The sequence below is a fragment of the Aptenodytes patagonicus genome, chromosome 5 (genome assembly GCF_965638725.1).
Source record: "Aptenodytes patagonicus chromosome 5, bAptPat1.pri.cur, whole genome shotgun sequence".
Lineage (NCBI taxonomy): Eukaryota > Metazoa > Chordata > Aves > Sphenisciformes > Spheniscidae > Aptenodytes > Aptenodytes patagonicus.
In genome coordinates this window covers 59,310,091-59,332,170 of record NC_134953.1, presented here as the reverse complement: position 1 = coordinate 59,332,170, position 22,080 = coordinate 59,310,091, and the positions used below count along the sequence as shown (strand labels likewise).

The 22,080-nt window shown below is 42.2% G+C and overlaps 1 protein-coding gene across 2 annotated transcripts in view; it reads left to right on the top strand.

Annotated features, from left to right (window-relative positions):
* Positions 1-19,057, top strand: part of ROR1 (receptor tyrosine kinase like orphan receptor 1) — a 185,740-nt gene extending 166,683 nt beyond the window's left edge. For both annotated transcript variants that reach the window (XM_076340006.1, XM_076340007.1), the window contains exons 5-9: positions 2,944-3,071; positions 4,269-4,586; positions 5,475-5,720; positions 11,919-12,130; positions 16,082-19,057. In XM_076340006.1, the coding sequence (XP_076196121.1) occupies positions 2,944-3,071; positions 4,269-4,586; positions 5,475-5,720; positions 11,919-12,130; positions 16,082-17,506 (2,329 nt within the window). In that variant the 3' untranslated portion in view covers positions 17,507-19,057. The remainder of the gene's footprint in view (positions 1-2,943; positions 3,072-4,268; positions 4,587-5,474; positions 5,721-11,918; positions 12,131-16,081) is intronic.
* Positions 19,058-22,080: the final 3,023 nt, after the last annotated feature.

The window sequence follows — 22,080 nt, the reverse complement described above, 5'->3', positions numbered from 1 at the left end:
CCAGTAACCACAATGACGTGTTACCAGTCTATGAGCAGGACTCTATTGTGGGAGCTGCTATTTTGAGCTCCTGATAGCTGTCAGGAGCAATAGATGAACCTCACAGCCCAGTACTTCCCTTCTTTATCACCATGCCCTGGCGGAGCAGCTCTGGGAGTGGAGACTAGGGGACCATGTCCTCCTGTGTCTTGGGGGTACTTCTGTCATACTCTGATGCTCCTGTTCCTTTCGTTTGATTTATCCTTCTGCCCCATTATGGAGCTGATTTCCAAAACAATTCAAAGTAGTGCCTGCTCCATTTGAGCTACTAATCTTATGGTTTTTTACCTCTGTGAATTCAAGGCTGGCATGCAGCCCCAGAGGCAGAGGTGGTGGGATCCAGGCTCTCCTCTTTACTCTCATCTTCACCTTCTCAGATTATCTCCAAAATCCTGCTCCTCGGGGCATTTCCATCCAGGTAAACTGGTGTCCCTGCTCACTTGCAATCCTTGCTGCATGCAGCTATTGCAGTTAAATCTTCTTTAGTTCAAAGGTGATCATCAGAGTGAGGTGAGTTTGCTTTGTTGTTATGTTAATCACATTCCTTCTGGTTTTGTCTTCTCTATCTAGTTGTGTGCTTAAATTGCAATGCTTGATCACCTTCAAGAGCAGTTGCTGTTAGGTGTAGTCCCTGAGTTAAATTCCATAATAAATTATAATAAATAATAAATGAATAATAAATTATATCCTATTGGGGGATTTACTGATTAGAAGATGGAGAATTGACCTCCAGAGCCTGCAGTAGCTATAGTGGTTTTTCAGCTCAGGTTTCAGCTGTTTTGTCTTCTCTTCAAGAACCAACAGAGCAAAAATACTTTCACCAGAGCTGACTCCACGCAGAAACACATGGATGTGGTTGTGTGTCTCTGTTTACATCTCAGAGTATCTGTGTTGGCTGGGTACTATCCATTATCCGTGGCGTCGCAGCCTACCATCGCTCTAGTTAATGAAGAGTTTAATTGGCAGTTTAAAGGTTGCGCTTTTGCAATCCAATTTTCAATGTACTTGGGAACAGCTTGGGACCATCATCCCCCTTCCCGTTGATTTCTCAATTGAAGTGAGATGTCTGTGGAAGGAGGTTTCCATCTCTACCATCCCTCTTTCCCACCCCCCTGTCTTCACAGTCATAAATTACTGCAGTTAATTCATGGTGTCTAGCTTCTCTCTGTGAACTGGAAAACAACGCTGCGTGAATCCTGGGACGGTGCTCTGGAGCTGGTAGCTGAGGAGTGCTGGGAGATGTTTGGGGTGTCCTGGAAGGCGATCCTAGCACTTCTTCCCGCTAATCCCATTAGCTCGCCCTGGCCGCTGTGACAGGGCGCTGGGGAGCCCGCCAGCACGCTGGCCGCTTGCTCTAAGCCATACACACAATGAAAGGGTGACTTCAAAGAGGCTAAATGTAATTTGCATTTCCAAGCACTCACAGCCAAGGTCTTCAGGAGGGGATGAAAGTGTCTTTTGTTAAACTTAATGGCACAGTTGATTAAAAAAGCTCTGATTTTTCCCTATTAATGGCATAGTCTGATTCCACTATTAGGATTTCAGCATCTGGGGGAGGATGAATTCTGCAAAAAAAAAAAGCACACAAAGAAAGTAACCTGTTGCCTACCCAGCTGTGATAATACTTGGGGATATTCCAATATCATTTTTCCTAATTTGAGAGCGTTATAGTAGCTGTCTTGGGTGGGTACCAGCATGAATAACAAAGAAATTATTAGCAAATTTTCATTAGGCATCTCCCTTTGCTGGGGCCTCAGCAGAGCCGAGGTGTCTGTCTTTCCAGAAAATGGGTCCCAAATATCTCCAACTGGATTCTCAAAGCAAAAAAGTAAAAGGGCTGATTCATGCAGTTGAGTGCATGTTTCAGTGATCACGTATGCAAACCCCTCCTCAAAACATCCATAAAACTATCTGTTGTGTGCCAGCACTTAGCTGTTGATTATCTGTTCAAAATAAGCAGTGACTGGTCTGGTCTTCAGAGGTTTAGTAATTTCCTTTCTCTGCTTTGTTTGAAGAATATTGGCAAATAATTTCACATCTGGATTTATGTATTAAATGTCTCCTATATTGCATAAAACAAAGCACCTAATGAAAGAAATCTGTCTATTTAACTCCTGTCTTAGCTTTGGTTCTGTTTTAGCAATAACTGTTGCCACACTCACGGAAGATTGAAGAAACATTTCCTATTTCAAGGGTATCAGTGCTGGGAGTGGTTTGATTTTCTATATACACTTTAAATTCTGTCTCTGCTAGCGTGACTCTTCCTGCTATGTTTATCAACATTAAGTACAAGTTTGGTTCAAAAATAGAAAACAGCATGTTAGCTGCTTTAAATAAACATAAATCTTTTTTTCAGGCAGTTTAAGTTTTCTCTTCTAATCAAGGCTGGGTATATTCCTGCGTATAGCCTTCCCCCACATGCAAAAAGCATTCATTTCATACAACATTAATGCATATTTTTTCTAACCCGAAATGCCATTACCTGTTTTTACCAGGCAGCTGAAGTTTTTTTAAAAAACCAAAATGTTCAAGATCTTGTTGAATATAAGGATATAATCCTTATATTCACTTTGGGATCATTTGTGAGATACTGAAAACTACCTGCAGCCCTGTGGGAATCCTTTAAGGTTAAAATCATCCAGGGCACAAAGCCCGTGCCATACCCCCTGCACTACCTAAAGACCATATAATCCCTTATCACAGGCTCTTAATGGAGGGGAAGGCAGCATGTGGGCTCCTGCGCTGGGTGAGCGTCACCCAGAACGAATCGCAGAGTGCAAGACAAACGCAGTAAGCCCTTTGCATCGTCCTCTAATAATACAAGTGCCAGCTCCCTGTAGTGACATTTTGTTGCAAAGTTGCATGTGAAATGTTTCACCCTTTTGTGTTTATGATTGATTTCAGTGATGAGTATGAAGAGGATGGTTTTTGCCAGCCCTACAGGGGGATTGCTTGTGCACGATTTATTGGAAATCGAACCATTTATATGGAGTCTTTGCATATGCAAGGTGAAATAGAAAATCAGATTACAGGTGGGTAAAAAATGCACTTGCTTCTTCCCCACGAAGCTGTATTTTCCCAGAAAGCTGCTAGAGTTTTATAAACCTCAATACTATTTTTATTTGCTCTTTATCCTCTCTTGCTGTGAGCTTCCCACCACAAAGCTCACCCGGGACTCCTGCATTGTGAGTGTCAGTGGAGGGAGTCATCTGAAGAGTGACAATCGGAGCAGCCTTCGTGTCTCTGCTCATCCAGCTCCCCCAAAAGAAACTAAAAAATGATTTTGCAAGGAGAAGGGGCTGTGTATTTACAGCTTCTGGGAGTCTCGTAGCCAGGCTACCTTGTGCTGCTGTTACCCAGGCAGATTTTAAAAGCGAAGGGAGACCAGACTTAGTTGATTTTTACGTGGTTGAGATCATTTAGGTGCTGGAAGAGTCTGCTTAAATAATACAGCAGGTAGTGTTTTTCCTTTAGATTTAGTAAAGAACCGGTTTTCATTGTTTTTGTGGGAGATGCTGTGCTGATCGGGGTGCTGAATTCAAACTGAGGCCTCATAGATATCATGATACTTCTCTATTTTTTTTATATAAATTAACCTTGGCCAGGTCCTAGCCACGGTAATCATCTTCTCTATATTCAGATTTTCTCTTGCTGTCAGAATATTCCAAATTTCTCTTCCCCCTAGAGTGTTCTTCCTTTGTCTCCAAACACTCTCAGCATTGCGAAAAAGGCTTTTGCATTGCTCACAGGAAAGGCCAATGGTTTCTATACAGCCAACAGTTCATAATATTACACCATTTTGTTTGAAAAGGCATTTGGGATAATATGAAAGCTGTCATTTTCCACGAAGGTACTGGTACTGTCATCCTGCAGCCTGCACAAACTTTGGTTTTCACCTGTTGGGCAAAAGACATCCAAATATTATATGACTTTGCAAACCGTTATAAATTATCTGGGGAAAAAAAAAAGTATAATTAGGTTTGAGGTTTTGGTAACATGCTTAACATTAATCCCATATTGAAAGCCAGATGTATTTTCTCTGTCAGCAAAATCAGCATCGTTAATAACTTTTAATGTAATTAGTGCTCTGTATTTCTGGAAGGCCCGTTCATCACCTGAACATCTGAAAATAATAGTTGCAGTGGAAAGTGAGGGTTATACTGGGAAGGCAAGAGCACAGGAATAAAATTCCCACTGGGTTAAGTAAAATCCTTTTGTATATCTTACAGCTGCCTTCACCATGATTGGCACTTCCAGCCATTTGTCGGATAAGTGCTCCCAGTTTGCTATTCCTTCGCTGTGCCATTACGCCTTCCCCTACTGTGATGAGACTTCGTCAGCTCCCAAGCCACGAGACTTGTGCCGCGATGAATGTGAAATTCTGGAAAATGTTCTGTGTCAGACAGAGTATATTTTTGCAAGATCTAATCCCATGATTCTGATGAGATTAAAGCTGCCCAACTGCGAAGATCTTCCCCAGCCAGATAGCCCCGAAGCTGTCAATTGTATCCGGATTGGGATTCCAATGGCAGATCCCATAAATAAAAGTAAGTGAAAACCGTCAGTACTTCTGTGCAAAAAATACTGCTGTGAAAAGGTTGGCTGTAAGGGCTTGCACATCAGAGTTGGAACTAGTGCTGGGCTTTGAAAGCTTGCAGACGCCATGCTCTCAAATTACCCCGCTCCCGCACTTCTCCCCCAGCTAGTCCAGTGTGGGTAGAAATTCAGAAATATTTTTTCAGTTATTTCTTTAGCTGCCTCTGGGTTCACACTAAATGCTGTTTATTGGCTTCAGGTCTTTTCTAATTAATATGAACTAGGAAACAATGACAGTGTAAGCATTCAAACACTGGGGAACATCAGTATCTTCAGCCTCCCTGTCCTACTACAGCAGCCCGATGTGCTCCAGTGAGACCACGTGTGTAGTATAGGGTGCTTATCAAGAGGAACATTCGTAGGGGCCAGGTCCATGGCTGTCCCTGCCTAATACAGCCTAATTTTAGGCATCAGCTGAGCTCTCTCTTTGATCAGGCGGGGCTGCAGCCTGTTCACAACCCTTATACATCTGAATAGGCAAATATAAAACGTGGCTCCCACAAATTCTCCACCTTCATATGAAAATAATGGCTGCAATTCAGGTTCCCACTGTAGTTTTTACTTCTTTTGTGTATCTTATATTAAAAAAGCTTGGCATAAGCTGTTTTCATTACAGAAGCATAAGCTTTAAATCCTCCCAGGAATGTGAATGCAAAGCAGGCCCTGTGTTACAGCCGCAGCAAATTGGGAGCCCGTGCTCTCAAACTGGGTTTACCGGCCCTGGGCCAGCAGCAGTACGCTGGAGCTGGGGGATGCCGGCAGCTCGCCTCCCCCAGGTGCTGTGGCCATCTGCCTTGCTGCCACCAACTATTGCTTTGGGTTTTTTTTTTTTCTTTCAGATCACAAATGCTACAACAGCACAGGAGTAGATTACCGGGGGACGGTGAGCGTGACCAGGTCAGGGCGGCAGTGCCAGCCGTGGAACTCGCAGTACCCTCACACCCACACCTTCACCGCCATCAGGTACCCTGAGCTCAATGGGGGCCACTCCTACTGCCGCAACCCAGGGAACCAGAAGGATGCCCCATGGTGCTTCACCTTAGATGAGAACTTTAAGTCTGAGCTTTGTGACGTCCCGGCCTGTGGTAATTACTGACCTTTTTTACGTTTCATTTTGGAACAAAAAGGGGAACGGTTTTGTCACGTCCATACAGCTATCCTGCAAAACAGGAGCTCGGGGGAGCTGTGCCCAAAGTGTCTTTTTTGAATCCCTGAAAAGAGAGCTGTAGGAAAGGCTAACTACAGTGTTTGTAGCTAAAGCCACAGCATCCCTACCCCAAGGAGATCTTCGAGCACATACTGCCTGTGCAGCTGGCAAAGTGGTGGCATGAAAATATTTTACTAGGGAATACCTGAGCACTCCCCAGAAGGGGGTGAAGCAGCAGTGCGTTACCAGCCCGAGCGTCCCAGGCTTTCCAGGTTGCTGTTAGGATCAGTACAACTCCTGAGTCCAAATTAAATCGGATCACAGAAGTTGCACTGTTGATGCTGATCCACAAAGTGGTTATAATACATTCTCCATTTTGCTTGCTTTATTAAAAGCCATTTTAATAAATGCAAACCTCACTTAACAGAGCTCAGGCCTTCTTTAAAAAACAGAGATTACTTTGCCAGATCCTCTTAGCTGTATTTTAAGTTTGTATTCACAGAACTGCCCTGGCTGCATTTTGGTTTTGCAAAATGAACAGAAATGGAGATTCAGCTCTCATTTTATTCTGCTTTTCTGAGACCCGGTGGAAGACCTGAACAATGGTTCCTAATTGTTTTATCTGCATTTAAAAATACCAATATTGATAGTGTGCCAAGACAAAAATAAAGCTATTTGCATGGACAAGCCAGATATGCATCCAGAAATGTTCTGGAAATTCACGGTACAAAGTTTCACTCAAAATTTTATGTTGCCTACAAGTTGTCACAGTAACATTACCTTTCCCCTTGGAAAGGAAATACCTTTTGATGTTACTGTTTGATAGCCAGAACCAAATTAAATTATTTCTGGTTATGGTTATGAACATTCCTGCAATGAGACATGTTCTGAGCCTGCTCCAAAGTCTTTTTCAATTAATGGAAAGATGGGAATAGATGCCAAAATGGGATCTAAATTATGTTCTTACTGAAAGAGTAGATCAGGGGAAAGGCAGACAGTGTGGGCTATATCATGTGCATCTCAAACCCTCTCTAACATTCATATACGCTTTTTAGAGTCCTGTATCTCTTTTGCTATTATTTCAATGCATTTAACTTCTGTCATTTTTCTTGTTAATGAGGCACAGTGATAGACTGACTACACAAGAATAGTTCAATCTATATAAACTGTTCCAAAGATCTTCTTCAGCCTTTCAGTACAAAATTCTGGATCTAAGTAGCAATCAGCAGGACTCCCCTTAGTGTACTGTCAGTTCTTGGCTTTCCACCCTGGGAGCTGCACGGCTGCAGGCGCAGATGCCTGGGCTGATCCGGGTGAGGAGATGTAGCTCAGCCCCGGGGGGGGGTTGGGCAGCTTGGTTTGGGCAAGCTCAGGGGTCTCTGCATGTCCACCGCCAGCGATGCTGTTGAGCTTTCTGTACTCCACTGAACTGTTGCTGTACGACCTTTCAGCCATGTGCGTTTTGTGTTTTCTACAACTTCTGGATAATTGGGTAATTAAGAGTTGATGGGGGGGCTGCTTGCCAGGCCCCCTCTAGATGGGCTCTGAGAACCCAGGACTGGCTCAGTCTTTTGATCTGAAATAGTTGAAAGCAGGATGCTTTTGGATGTGTTGCAAAAGACTCCGATTTGAACGTTTTACTAGATAATAAATGAGATAGGCTGGCTAGCTTGAAGAATTCCTGACAAGGGTTTTAATTACCTCTCACCACTGCCTTAAATGGTACTCGCTGTACAGCTGGGTTATATGACATTATTATTCTAAATACAGACAAATAGAGCTATATCAGGTGAGTAGTAATTTAATTGTTAAATGTTAATCTGCATATTAAAACCAAAATACCATGTGGGACTTGCATTCTGCTGGGTTTGCACTGGCTGAAAGAGCCATGTCAGGTACATTTTAGTAAGTATTGTGCATTCTGCCTCACCAGGACATGCCTAGATGGGAAATGGATTTAATTAGGGTGGCTCCCAAGAAACCTATTAACCTAATGAGGCTTCACGGCAGGGGCTGCTACTTAATAAGAATAATAATTCCCTTTGACTGGAATAGCTCAGGTGATGAACTAGTGCCCAGGTCTCCATTTGCCTCGTGCTGATGCTTTCTTTTTCTTTCTTCAACTGTATCTTTCAGTTGTCTCACAAGCTGCAATAGATTCGTTTTATAACAGTTTGTCAACCTGAATATAGGAAGATGTGAAACATGGAGCAATTCAAGCCTGAGGCTTAGCAAAGACAAACATAGGAAGGTTTTGAAGGAGAGGGGAAGGCACTGATTGTGTGTCCATGCTAGAGGGCAGCAACTCATGAAAGAAACCCGCAGTGGGTCCACACTGTAGAGCTGGATGTTCACTGAAGACAGAGCGAGAGCACATGCTGCCCTTTTGCTGGGCAGAGGGAAACTGTAACAGGGACGGTGCTTTAGTCCTCTCTTGTTTCCCAAAGGCCGTAGAAATATTTGGACTACCTCTCCTCTCAATTAAAAAACAGATGGCACATCTTAGTCTAAAAAGAATGGTCAAAAAGGAGCGTGGGGGGAGCAGAAGAACAGCGTGAGCCTGTAAGAGGAGAGGGGTTATGCAAAGTGACATCCAGAACCATTTGAACTTTGCTTCTGTCACAATTTGAGTCAAACCCAAGCTTCAGATCAAGTTCATGTTTAATTAAGTGCATAAAAGATATCTGTGTGGGCCGCTAAGCACTTCTACAAATCCAGCCTGGAAAACACAGAGAAACAAACTGAAATGACCCTGTAGGAATAATAAAACATTCCCCATTCTGCCAGAATCCACTAAGCCCGATGCTGCTGCAAACATTCACCATCTCCCTCAGAAACAACCAGGCAACGGCCACCAGTTCTGCAGCTCAAGATGATCCTCAAAGTTCTCGGGGTGCCCTACAGTTAGTGTGTTAATCCATGTGTAATTATACCCTAAACTTTATGAATGCTCCTGGGAAATACCAGAGCAAAGCATGCTTCAGCATCCCCGTGCTCGGAGCAGTCCGTCTGGAAGGTATGTCCTTGTCAACGCAAGCGGGTGCTGCGTGGACATGAGCTCCTTCCCCGAGCCTCTGTCTCCTCTCCCACTGCACCTTTCCTTTAAGCAACACGCCCTGTGAAACCAGAGCCAGCTGGAGGGAGGTGAGTGTCTGATATCCCAGCTATGCCTTGCTGGGCAATGGTAGAAGAGGGTTTCATGTTTCTAAAATTAATCACTCGCTCCCTAGCTATGAAGGGAGCTGTGTGCAGAGGGAGCAAATATTGCAGCTAGCATTCGCACTATGTTAAATAAACCGGCTTCCCAACCTCTTCTGGATCCTTCTTTTTTATCCATGCTCTAGCTTTCCTTTCAACCATCGTTGCTGTGTCCTTTGTGCCAGCATTTGCCGCCCTGCACAGATGACACACTATTAGTATATAGCTGGTAGAGGGGTGGGTTTTCCCATTAGCCCTTTAATCCTATTGAGATCAAACGACAGTGCTTTAACATAGAATCATAGAATCATTGAGGTTGGAAAAGACCTCTAAGATCATCGAGTCCAACCGTCAACCCAACACCACCATGCCCACTAAACCATGTCCCTAAGCGCCTCATCTACATGTCTTTTAAATACCTCCAGGGATGGGGACTCCACCACTTCCCTGGGCAGCCTGTTCCAATGTTTAACCACTCTTTCAGTAAAGAAATTTTTCCTTACATCCAATCTAAACCTCCCCTGGCGCAACTTGAGGCCATTTCCTCTTGTCCTATCACTTGTTACTTCGGAGAAAAGACCAACACCCACCTCGCTACAACCTCCTTTCAGGTAGTTGTAGAGAGCGATGAGGTCTCCCCTCAGCCTCCTTTTCTCCAGGCTAAACAGTCCCAGTTCCCTCAGCCGCTCCTCATAAGACTTGTTCTCCAGACCCTTCACCAGCTTCGTTGCCCTTCTCTGGACGTGCTCCAGCACCTCAACATCCTTCTTGTAGTGAGGGGCCCAAAACTGAACACAGTATTTGAGGTGCGGCCTCACCAGTGCCGAGTACAGGGGCACGATCACTTCCCTAGTCCTGCTGGCCACACTATTTCTGATACAGGCCAGGATGCCATTGGCCGCCTTGGTCGCCTGGGCACACTGCCGGCTCATGTTCAGCCGGCTGTCAACCAGCACCCCCAGGTCCTTTTCCGCCAGGCAGCTTTCCAGCCACTCTTCCCCAAGCCTGTAGCGCTGCATGGGGTTGTTGTGGCCGAAATGCAGGACCCGGCACTTGTCCTTGTTGAACCTCATACAGTTGGCCTGGGCCCATCGATCCAGCCTGTCCAGGTCCCTCTGCAGAGCCTTCCTACCCTCGAGCAGATCAACACTCCCGCCCAGCTTGGTGTCATCTGCAAACTTACTGAGGGTGCACTCAATCCCCTCATCCAGATCATCAATAAAGATATTAAACAAGACCGGCCCCAGTACTGAGCCCTGGGGAACACCGCTCGTGACCGGCCGCCAACTGGATGTAACTCCATTCACCACAACTCTCTGGGCCCGGCCGTCCAGCCAGTTTTTGACCCAGCAAAGAGTCCACCTGTCTAAGCCGTGAGCCGCCAGCTTCTCTAGGAGAATGCTGTGGGAAACAGTGTCAAAGGCCTTGCTGAAGTCCAGGTAGACCACATCCACAGCCTTTCCCTCATCCACTAGGCGGGTCACCTGGTCATAGAAGGAGATCAGGTTGGTCAAGCAGGACCTGCCTCTCACGAATCCGTGCTGGCTAGGCCGGATCCCCTGGTTGTCCCGCTCATGCCTTGTGAGCGCCCTCAAGATGAACCGCTCCATAATCTTCCCCGGCACCGAGGTCAGGCTGACAGGCCTGTAGTTCCCCGGATCCTCCTTCCGGCCCTTCTTGTGGATGGGCGTCACATTGGCAAGCCTCCAGTCATCCGGGACCTCCCCCGTTAACCAGGACTGCTGATAAATGATGGAGAGCGGCTTGGCGAGCACCTCCGCCAGCTCCCTCAGCACTCTCGGGTGGATCCCATCCGGCCCCATAGACTTGTGAGTGTCCAGGTGGCATAGCAGGTCATTGACTGCTTCCTCTTGGATTACGGGGGGTTCATCCTGCTCGCCGTCCCCGTCTTCCAGCTCGGGGGGCCGAGTACCCTGAGGATAACTGGTCTGCCTGTTAAAGACTGAGGCAAAGAAGGCATTGAGTACCTCAGCCTTTTCCTCATCCTCAGTGACAATGTTCCCCCCTGCATCCAATAAAGGATGGAGATTCTCCTTGGCTCTCTTCTTGTCATTAATATATTTGTAAAAACTTTTTTTGTTGTCTTTAATGACAGCGGCCAGATTGCGTTCTAGATCAAGTCCTCAGTATGTAAGATTTTTTTTTAAGATTATGCTACAGCTTTTGTCTGTGTTCAGACTCTTTGAACCCCTTTCCTGACTTCCTGGGATAAAAAACAGGACTGTTCTCTCTATTTCTTGCCATTTCCATGCATTTCCTCCCATTTCCCAGGTGTTCTCAATTTCTTCTGCTCTAGAGTCCCTAATCATCCTGCTCCTGCACCTAAAACTAAGTAGAAAATAAGTTTTCAGTTGCACATGTTGCTTGTTCCAGTGCCCTGGGTGGCCACACAAATGCTTTGGCCAATGCTAGGAGATGTTGAGAACAGGAGGCTGGAAATAAATAGGGGGGTAAAACTATCCTTTTTAACAGCTCCCCACATTTTTGTTGGATTAAGGAAACTATGGCACCAAAACCTAATATACATATTAGAATAAGGAGTCCATAATCCCACCAGAGCCTTTCTTGCATAAACTATTTTAGAAATTAACTTTTCTGTGGACCTGTATTAGACCATTACTTCATTTCACTCCGAGCAATAGCCACCTCACAGTATTCAGCTATTTCATGACCATAAGTAGGTTTGAACTGACATGCTGCAGGGAAATTGTTCCTGGCCATTCTGTGTTCTTATAGAAATGTTACTCAACAAAATTAATTGCTCTGTTAATATTAAGGAAATAAAACAGCATTCAAGGTGGATTGCAGTAGTATTACCTGGATGTTTTATTCTTCTTAACTCTTCTAGTTGACCCAGGGATGTATTTGACTCTGTGGGATACTTCATTCATTGTTTTGGGTTTTTTTTCTGAACCAGATTATAAGGATTCCAAGGAAAAGAATAAAATGGAAATCCTGTATATCCTGGTGCCAAGTGTTACTATTCCCCTGGCCATAGCCTTACTCTTCTTCTTCATCTGCATCTGTCGCAACAATCAGAAGTCATCCTCTCCTCCCGTTCAAAGACAGCCTAAACACGTAAGAGGACAAAATGTGGAGATGTCAATGCTCAACGCCTATAAACCAAAGGTAATCCCTTATTTCTGCTTTGACATTTGCTGTCTGTAAAGGCGGGGAGTGAAATGCTTTGATCAACTCAGCACTGAAATATTAAGCTGATTTCCAACTTGCAGTTTCTGTTGGTGCCTGTAGCTGTAATTTTTGTAAGGACTTTTCTCATCAGCAGCATAGCAAGTGTGCTGAACCTGTGGAGGTAATTCCTATGTGTCCATGTATCTGGATAAATAGGAGATGGAGGTTTTTTGTAATAAAGCAAGCAACCCATTACTGAAGCATCTCTAAATTGCCTCATTTAAGTTAGAAAGTAGTGCAGATAAAGATGTGATTCAGCATTTTCTCAAGATAGTTTTTTCATGGGTCTGCTGTAGTCATATATCATCTTTCACTCAGCTGAAATCACTTTGGAAAGATTTGTTCCTTGTTTTTTCAGGCTTACCCATTCTCTCAGTTAAAAAGAGAAATTACCAAAACAGAGCCTCAAAAATCTGCCTGCAGTTCTGGCCAGCACAGCTGACGCATAGCGGATCTTGTTGCTGGTGGTGTTTTGCTTCACTGTAGTCTCAGGTTCATGAAGCATTTTTAAAAATCATTTAAGATTTAAGCGTGATTAACCTTGAGCTCCTTGTTTATTGGCAGGGCAGCCAATTTACAAACCTGTATGTATCACCCATTTCAGGGCTGTAACTGCCTTCTGCCACCTACAGGCAGAATAATGCCCTGGAAAGAGTATTTGCCTTGTTTTTCACACCATGTCAATTCTCTTCAACAACTTGATGGAGATTGTTCTTTTGAAGCATTTCAGAGTGAAAATCAATGTCTACAAGTAATTAGAATAGAAACTGTGTAGACTGTAGTATCTGAAACAGTCAGACATGCCTTTGAGTAAGCTGTTATTTTTGTTACAAAATGACATAGCAACATGAATCCAAATTCTCATTTTATTGAGTTTCAACAATGTGAACTCTAATCTTCAAATATTGCTGCCGTAGGTATTCCTTCAGCAGAGCTAATCACTCAGCATCAGGAAAGGTTACCCTTGTATTTCAGGAGCTGTGTTCTCCATCTCTGAATAAATTCTGGAGTAGTTTTCTTCCTAAGTTCTATAAAGCAGCTATGGGATGCCGCTATTGCTTGCTCTTAAATGTCAAGTTTATGGAATGAGGTTATAAAGAGTTAATTGTGGCAACCTAGGGAAAATGACTTAAGTAGCTGTATCCTGTGACATACAGGGAGTGCACTACAAGGGGCAGGGGTGGATGGAGCGGTGCCACCCAGGCAGTAGTTGCTCTTTCGGGGTGCTGCCCCGTGTGTCTGTGGAGCCGCAGACTCAGTGTGTCAGGGGCAGACACAGAAGGTTGTTGCAGAGGAAAATTCCAGCTCACTGCCAGCCCACAGAAGCAGTAGGAGACTCCTTTTAAGTCAGTGATAAGAGTAAACTCACTGTGCGGCTGTGCTGGAAAATGCAGTGCTGCTTTTGCCCATTAGTAATACAAACTGCATACAGAGACATTTTTACATGGTGTAATGCTAATGCTAGGGTTCCTGTTTTAAATAGGCACTGGGTGCTGATGCCGGGATGCCAGCAGGACTGTTGTGCGGGGTATCTGTTCAGGGGGTCAGACAGAGTTTGGTCTATTGTTATATTTTAACTCCTCAGTCCCACACGTACTGTCCCAGTGAATTTATCTTGATTTTCCTTTAAAGTTCTTAATTTCAACTTTCATGTACAGCTTAGAGTAGGTGAAAATGTTATTCGTTAATACATGCTTCATACCAAAATGTAGGTTACAATACAAAAAAACATTTAATTAGGTAAGCATCAAAACTATGTCTTGAATCCAACCTCCATGGAATGCTTTGATAAATTTGGATTTGCTTCTTGATCCCTGTTCTACTAGATATTTGGGGTACAAGCCTGGCTAAACTGAAGATAATGGGAATGTCAGCATCATTTTAATCAGGTCAAAATTTCCACCTAGGCTGCTGACGCACTGATGCCTTATGCACACAACATAGGAAAGCAGCTTGCCCAGAAATGTTTGCAAATATAGACCGCACTGTTTTCTTTTTATGTTCAGTCATATGCTACAAAAAGCTTTCCATCTTATTTATGCTAAGTCTGTATTTTCCCACTGAGAAACCCAGCTCTCCCTGTCTCAAATGTTTTGATTGCCTTTCAAACAAAATTTTAAAAGAAAGGAAATAGAATCCTATTTTTAAATACTGTATCCAGTATTAATGTCAACTTTGGGTAAAAACAGTCTTAGACGTCAAGCTCCAACTGAGGTAGATGTGTGTTTGCTCGTACAAATAAAAACGTTAGCATTTCATCCAAAAGCCTGTTTCAGTTTTAAGGGATTTTAATTGCCTTCAAAAAATATAATAAACTAAGCTCGTCTTGTCATTCACCTAATGGAAGGAGCCGATAAAGAGATAGAGGCGGTGGGCTTCACTCTTACTGCTCTCCCTTTGTACTCGGTTTACTTTGGCGTGCTGCCTCATATGTATTTTACACTTCTTTAAATTTTGTACACCGATGTATGACAAATACTTGTCAAACAAAAACTAAGCAGATTTATAACCGCTTAACTTGAAATGAGCCCTTCCTGCCAAAACTTTATGACTTCATTTTCTTTCATAGTTTTCCACAATGTTGGTTCAAACAGACGAACCCAGCCTCAGGTCAGACAGAGGTCATTTCACTTTCATTACTAAAATATAATTTACAATATGCCAGACCTAAACAAGTTTTAGCCTAAAGGATTTGTATAATATAAACCATCTGTTCCTCAACAATATAGCTAATTTCCTGCCATCACCGTACAGTCTACTGGTCGCCTGCTTAAATGTTTTTTTTTTATTATTATTATTAATATTATTATTACTACTAATATTATTATTATTAATGCAGTATTTGTCTAAAAATCATAAGTGGTCAATACGATTAGAATTCATTTATTCTAAAACGTCATTTTTTAATGATTTTTTTAAATGTCAGTTCTTTTCCTATATTGCCACTGTAAAGCTGCCATTATATTATTTCAGGAATGCAAATGCTAATGTTTACACTAATTTGCAAAACATAGATCCCAAACTCATTAGCCTTAAATTACTACCTACGGCTATACTGAGGACGCTAACTGAGTGGGTTTGGGTGTAGGTGTTCCAAGCACATGTGGAAGTTAACGTCTGAAAATAACACAACTTCTTTATGGCCTAAGAGTGAATATATGCACCCAGAATAACAACAGAGTTTTAAAAAAGTTTGCCTTTCTTCTTTGACCACTATCTCATTTTTCCAGCTGACTCTGTCCTGCGTGTTTCAGGATTGAACATTCAGTCAAGTGTGAACAAAATAGTCTCTACTGTACGTTGAAGGGTTAATTGCAAAGTCAAGGAAGAATTGGCTACAAGGACATAGTTTTAAAAGAAAAGTTTTCTGCTAAAACTTTAGGCCCTGGCCCAGAAAACACTTCAGCATGTACTTACTTAAAGTATGTGAATTGCCTCAATTCCTGAAATTAGTCAGATTCAATTTAAGTATATAAATGCCCAAGCCCAAGGACGTAAATGCCTTTGCTCAAATGCTGATGCTTCCTGCATATATTTAGATCTAATACTTACTACTTCTATCTGATCTTGTGTAGAGGGTAAAAAGTAATTCTAAATTTAGTTTTGGAGCAGGGTGCACAGAGATTAGGTGGCACTCAGCCCTGAGCTTTGCTGATGTTAGGGTACTGGTGTCCCTCAGGCTGTATCTGGCCTGGGGCTGATGCTGTCACACCAGTGCCCGCATCTCACAGGGCTGAGCAGGATCATTGCCGAATGGGTATGTGGCCCAGGGAGTTCCTGTGTCGGTCTGCTTGGCTTTCAGACGTCCTGTGCGAAAAGATCTTTTACTTAAAAATATGTTTTCAGTCCTGTTTTTCTGATGTGTTTTTGCTGTCGTTTCTTTAACAGAGTAAGGCTAAGGAGTTGCCTCTGTCTGCCGTTCGTTTCATGGAAGAACTGGGTGAATGTGCTTTCGGCAAGATCTACAAGGGACATCTCTACCTTCCAGGCATGGATCATGCGCAGCTTGTTGCTATCAAGACACTAAAAGACTTTAACAACCCCCAGCAGTGGGCAGAGTTCCAGCAAGAAGCATCTCTCATGGCTGAGCTCCATCACCCTAACATCGTTTGCCTCTTAGGTGTTGTGACCCAGGAACAACCTGTCTGCATGCTTTTCGAGTACATGAATCAAGGAGACCTTCATGAGTTCCTCATCATGCGATCGCCGCATTCAGATGTTGGATGCAGCAGCGATGAGGATGGGACTGTAAAATCCAGCCTGGACCATGGGGATTTCCTGCATATTGCAGTCCAGATTGCAGCAGGGATGGAGTACTTATCAAGTCATTTTTTTGTCCATAAAGATCTCGCTGCTCGTAACATTTTAATTGGAGAACAACTTCATGTGAAAATTTCAGACCTTGGACTCTCAAGAGAAATCTACTCAGCAGATTATTACAGAGTTCAAAACAAGTCTCTCTTGCCAATTCGCTGGATGCCACCAGAGGCAATTATGTACGGCAAGTTCTCTTCTGATTCAGATATTTGGTCATTTGGAGTTGTTTTATGGGAAATATTCAGCTTTGGACTTCAACCGTATTATGGATTTAGTAATCAAGAAGTCATAGAGATGATCAGGAAAAGACAACTGCTGCCATGCTCTGAAGACTGTCCTCCCAGAATGTATAGCCTGATGACAGAGTGCTGGCATGATCTGCCATCCCGGAGGCCACGATTTAAAGAAATCCATGCCAGGCTGCGCTCGTGGGAGGGTCTTTCAAGTCACACTAGTTCTACTACCCCCTCCGGTGGGAATGCCACCACTCAAACGACTTCCCTCAGCGCAAGTCCAGTTAGTAATCTCAGTAATCCTAGGTACCCTAACTACATGTTTCCAGCACAAGGTATACCACAAGGCCAAATCGCCGGGTTCATCGGACCACCAATACCTCAAAACCAGCGATATATCCCGATCAATGGGTACCCGATTCCACCAGGATACGCTGCTTTCCCAGCTGCCCACTACCAACCACAAGGTCCACCCAGGGTCATCCAGCACTGTCCTCCTCCAAAGAGTCGTTCTCCGAGCAGTGCCAGTGGATCGACTAGCACAGGTCACGTCACTAGTTTGCCGTCTTCGGGATCCAACCAGGAAGCAAATATTCCTTTGCTATCTCATATGTCAATTCCTAGTCATCCAGGGGGAATCGGTATTACAGTTTTTGGAAATAAAACTCAGAAACCGTACAAAATTGACTCAAAGCAGTCTTCCCTATTAGGAGACTCCAGCATCCATGGACCTAATGAATCTATGATTTCAGCTGAATTGTAAATAAGCGAGGCCTTTGTACATATAACTATTTACAATACAAACTAGAAAGTCGTAGAAAAGATTTATATTCAAATATTTTATTAAAGATTCTTCTGGTTGTTTAACAGACATTGCAGCAAGTATCTTCTGTGAAGTTTAACTGCTTAACAGGATGGGCAGACTCAACCAGACAAAGATCATTGTGGTATGAATACTCAGCTTTGTCAATGGATGCATTGTTTCTTTAAGTGCCACCGACAATTCAAAAAGGGGAAGGGGGATTATTTTTTAAATAAAAACATTTTATCATATGCTTTTTTCACAGCTTTTTAAACCTCTGATGTGGTTTAAATCACAGAAACTTTTTTATACTGAAAACAGATTTTAATATTTGTCTCTTTTTTTAGGAGATGCAAATATTCGGAGATCTACTGGGTGTGCAATTTCAGTTCCAATAGCTAGTTAAAATATTTGTAAATTTTGCAGTCAAGGATTATGTTTCAAATATGTGATCTGAGAGCTGGATAAATTACTTCAGGTAGGATTTTGGTCTTTTGTTAAGTTGGGAGTCTGCGTTCAGATTCAGACCAAAAAGAGTCATTTATATGACAGCACAATAGCTTGAGTTATCAACTTGCAGTCTACAAAAATCATCTGCTATTGGCTGCTAAAGATGGCTGGAGTTTAAGAAATTGCCTTAAAGGAAATGAAATTAAAGTATTTTAATTTCAGAACCTGAATCAACTTATTCAAAGATAACATTTCATAATCTAGTAGTTAAAGCAGAAATTTTATATCCTTTTGTTGCTATGCAACTGTTTAATGGAAAGGCTCCAAACCACAATTTTATATATGACAATCAGTTTTCCCAGGAATATTTATTGTTTCAGATCAATGTGTAATTTCAGTAACTATGACTCCAGTAACCCTGAAAAAAGGGAAACTCACATTCCATGAGGCAGCAAATCCATTGATAGCAATTTTGTCTATCAATTCTAATAATGTGAATTAGTGTTAACTTGCAACTTAGAAATATGACATTTGTATAATTACTAAAAATTAATTCAGGTATAAGCAATCGAGATTATTCATTTGAAACCACTTTAATGAGTTACAAAAGTGCTGTGTACATTACAGTTTTTCACAGACTTTTTTGTACTGAATGGTATTTTTATTGTACACGGAATGAAAACAATCTTGCTCAGTTGACAATGTTGTATAATATGACTTTATTTTTATCTTTTTGCACAAAAGTGTGATAATGTTTTGTACAGCAGAAGTGAAAATACATCTCTGCATTTTATATCTTGGTCTGTTTCTTTTTATTTTTAACCTGATGTAGATGTTCTTGAATATATTATGGTGATATTCAGCCACTACCTTATACAAATATTTTTCTTTGTTTTCACTGCATGCATTTAATCACTGTATTACTTGATGATTGATTTATTAATTATGGGCATTTCAATTAGGCAAGCATGAAAATGTAATGACAAAGGCTATTTTCTAATTAAGATATGTGCATTTTTGTATTTCACATGCCAGAGATGATATTAAACACTGATTATTTTATGCTGCTGTTTATTAAAACATTGTTTTAACGTACCGGTATTTATTCCATCTTGGTGTAAGATATTTGAAAAGTTTCGTATTTAACAGAGAGCTAAAATCCGCTCACTCAGCTCAGGTAGGGAGTCTGCTGAAATGCTCACTTTGAATGGGACGTGAGAGTGTTGCAAATAACATTTTCAGACAGATTACTTAGGGGTAACATACAGCGGCTTAAATGAATATTTGACCGTGCAGATACTTGCAGAGCACACAAAAGAAGCGGGACGGCAAAACTACCCCGTGAGAATGATGCAGTCTTTGCTGTGATCTCGTCGGTGCCGTTTAGCTCTGTACCAAGGGCCAGCACCGCCCTTTCAGCCCCTCACTTAAGTTTTATGTCCACTGCATCCTATGAGCTTTCATGGTACCTCGTATTGCAGCTGCATCCAGAGCTGTCAAGCTTCCTCTCCATTGCACATGTGTGAAACCATACTTGCAGATTAAGAACAATCAGTAATTATATAGTAAGGACTTTTGTGACTTCTGAGATACTTTATGAATTTGAGATGTCAGCTTCCATGTGGGTTGAATTTACGGCTGGATCAGTAACGAAAATATGTTACAAGTTAGCTAAAATTTAGTTTTGACTGAAGATTCAGACAATAATTACATCTTACTAACTTCTATACCTGTGTCAGGTTATCAGACTCAAATGCTAAAAAATTACTTTTGAACAGAGGTGTTTTATAGGAATGGATGAGATGTTTTTCTCTGAGCCATAGCTATTGACATAACCAGAGGCTAGGGGATTGCTCTTTCTCACTTATATACATACACTGCTTTGCAGCGCTCGCTTGGCATCTTGTTCAACAGACAGTTACTGTATTGTCGTTCTTGATCCATCTTTTCTCTCATCTACTCCTGCATACTTTTTCGAGTGGTTGCGTCAGTGCAAACAATTCTTTTGCACCTTAAGCATCAAATGCACTGAGAAGGAAGAAGCCTTTTTTTTCACCCATTTTTCCTATGGGATTTCTTAGCCTGTACCATTAAGGGCTTGAAATTTCGATAGTGCCAATTTAAAGACAGTCTTCCACTTCGTACGTATATGGTTTCAGAAACATATGTAAGAAGAAAGAAACCATATGCAGCCAAACAAGTCTGTGGTCCTTAGGTTATGCTGTTACTGCAAAATCTTCAGTAAAAAACATGCTGTAAATGAAGTCAATGGAGAAATAAGAATCTTTGCATCATAGTTGACACACAGATATTTGTGCAAAAACATGGCTGAAAAAGATACTGAGATATCATGATCAGTGACATCAAAGTATTTTCTCATCACTGTCAAGTAACAGCCTCCACTGGGTGAATGTGTGAAGAAAATGGAAGTATCTTCAGGTGGCTCTCTTCATCTACACAGGCTGGAAAAGACAACCATGGAAGCAGCTCACGAGACATCTGGACAGATGGTCTCTGCCAGTTGGGATGACAAATGATACATATCCCATCAGGGCAAATCCGAACACATTAGGCATAATGCCATTATTCAGTTCAATTCTGTAAAGACAAGCGTGAGCCACACTCGAGTCAAACCATCCTCACATCAGTGCTATACACACTTTGCTCCCATGGGACCACCGTCTGACGCAGGTAAGCTTAGCTGTGAATTTGCATACTTAGCTTTAATCACCCTGATAGGAAAGCAGTAACCTAATACTTAATGGAGCAGCAATGGGAGTCATAAAATAGTCCCTCACACGCTTTGTGGTTTTATGTTAAAAAAACAGGAGCTACAGTGCAAGCCCACTCACAGCTCAATTTAGGGTTTTTCCTTTATTTCAAAGTAAGCTGGGTCCTTAAGGTTAAAATATTTTTAGACTCACAGATGTAAACCAGCACCCAACAATACACCTGAAAACTCTTGCAAAGACCTCCTCCTGCCCTTCTCTCCCTCTCTCAGCGGGTGAAGTTTGTGAACTGCGAGGCTGAAATCATAGTCTGGCTCACAACCGGTACATAGGGAACAAATGCTAACGTAGAGAGGCAGGAATTCATCAGGGAGAGATTAGAGGGAAAAAATCTTCTAAAAACCAATTAGATAATGTGGAGGATAAATGTTGCCAGAAATTAAGGAGTTACTCCTCAGGTGGGAATGCAGACATACAGATGAAAGCTATTTTTGTGGCAAACGAAGGAAGAGGGAATTTTCCAGATTCCTAATGCTACATGCTAGAATCATCATCCCTTCTTCCTTCAAAGAGATAGGACAGCCAAGACTGTTGGAAATGCAGTAATGGATTGAGAAGCTCTAGAGGTTTGGAAATAAAACTCTGAATAAACACTGTTTAGTAAGCCTTCAATCTGGAGAATCTCATTCCCTCCAGGTTAGCTTATATTTCTGTAAAAAAGAATAAATATTTCCTGATTTAAAGACCAAAATGCAGAGACTGAAATGGAGATTTGTATCCTTTGTTCCCACAGAGGAGTGATTATAGTGGGTTTCTACATTCTCTGGATTGAAAGCAGAAGGTAAAGCAGAGAACTACTTGTGCAGAAATTTGGGCTGGAAAACTCAGAAATACCAGCATATGTTTATCCAGAGCATGAGAAATTGTCAAAAAGGAATCAACTATTTGCTTTACATGAATAAGGATATCCAAGAAGGTTGCAGGCTTGGAAATACTCTATTACACTTGCTTGTTGTTCCAATACTGTTCTGTAACCTATGTACACCAGGAGAACTTTGAAATGTCCACCTAACTCAAAACACTCCTGACGGTAAGGCAGGTGATGATACAAAAACTATCTCAAGTACAAACACATGCTGTTCCCTATGGACCCAATTCTATGCAATGAGTACCTTCAGCGTCTATTGGCTCTGGTTACTGTATTTATCAGAAGGTATTTGGCTCGTTGGCAGGATTCACTCTTTTCAATATGTATGAGCGATGTCTTTGCCTCCTCACAAAGTGGACTCGTTTGACCAAAGGATACCTGTTTTCTGGTTTTACCAGAACATATAATTATATACCATTAATATATAC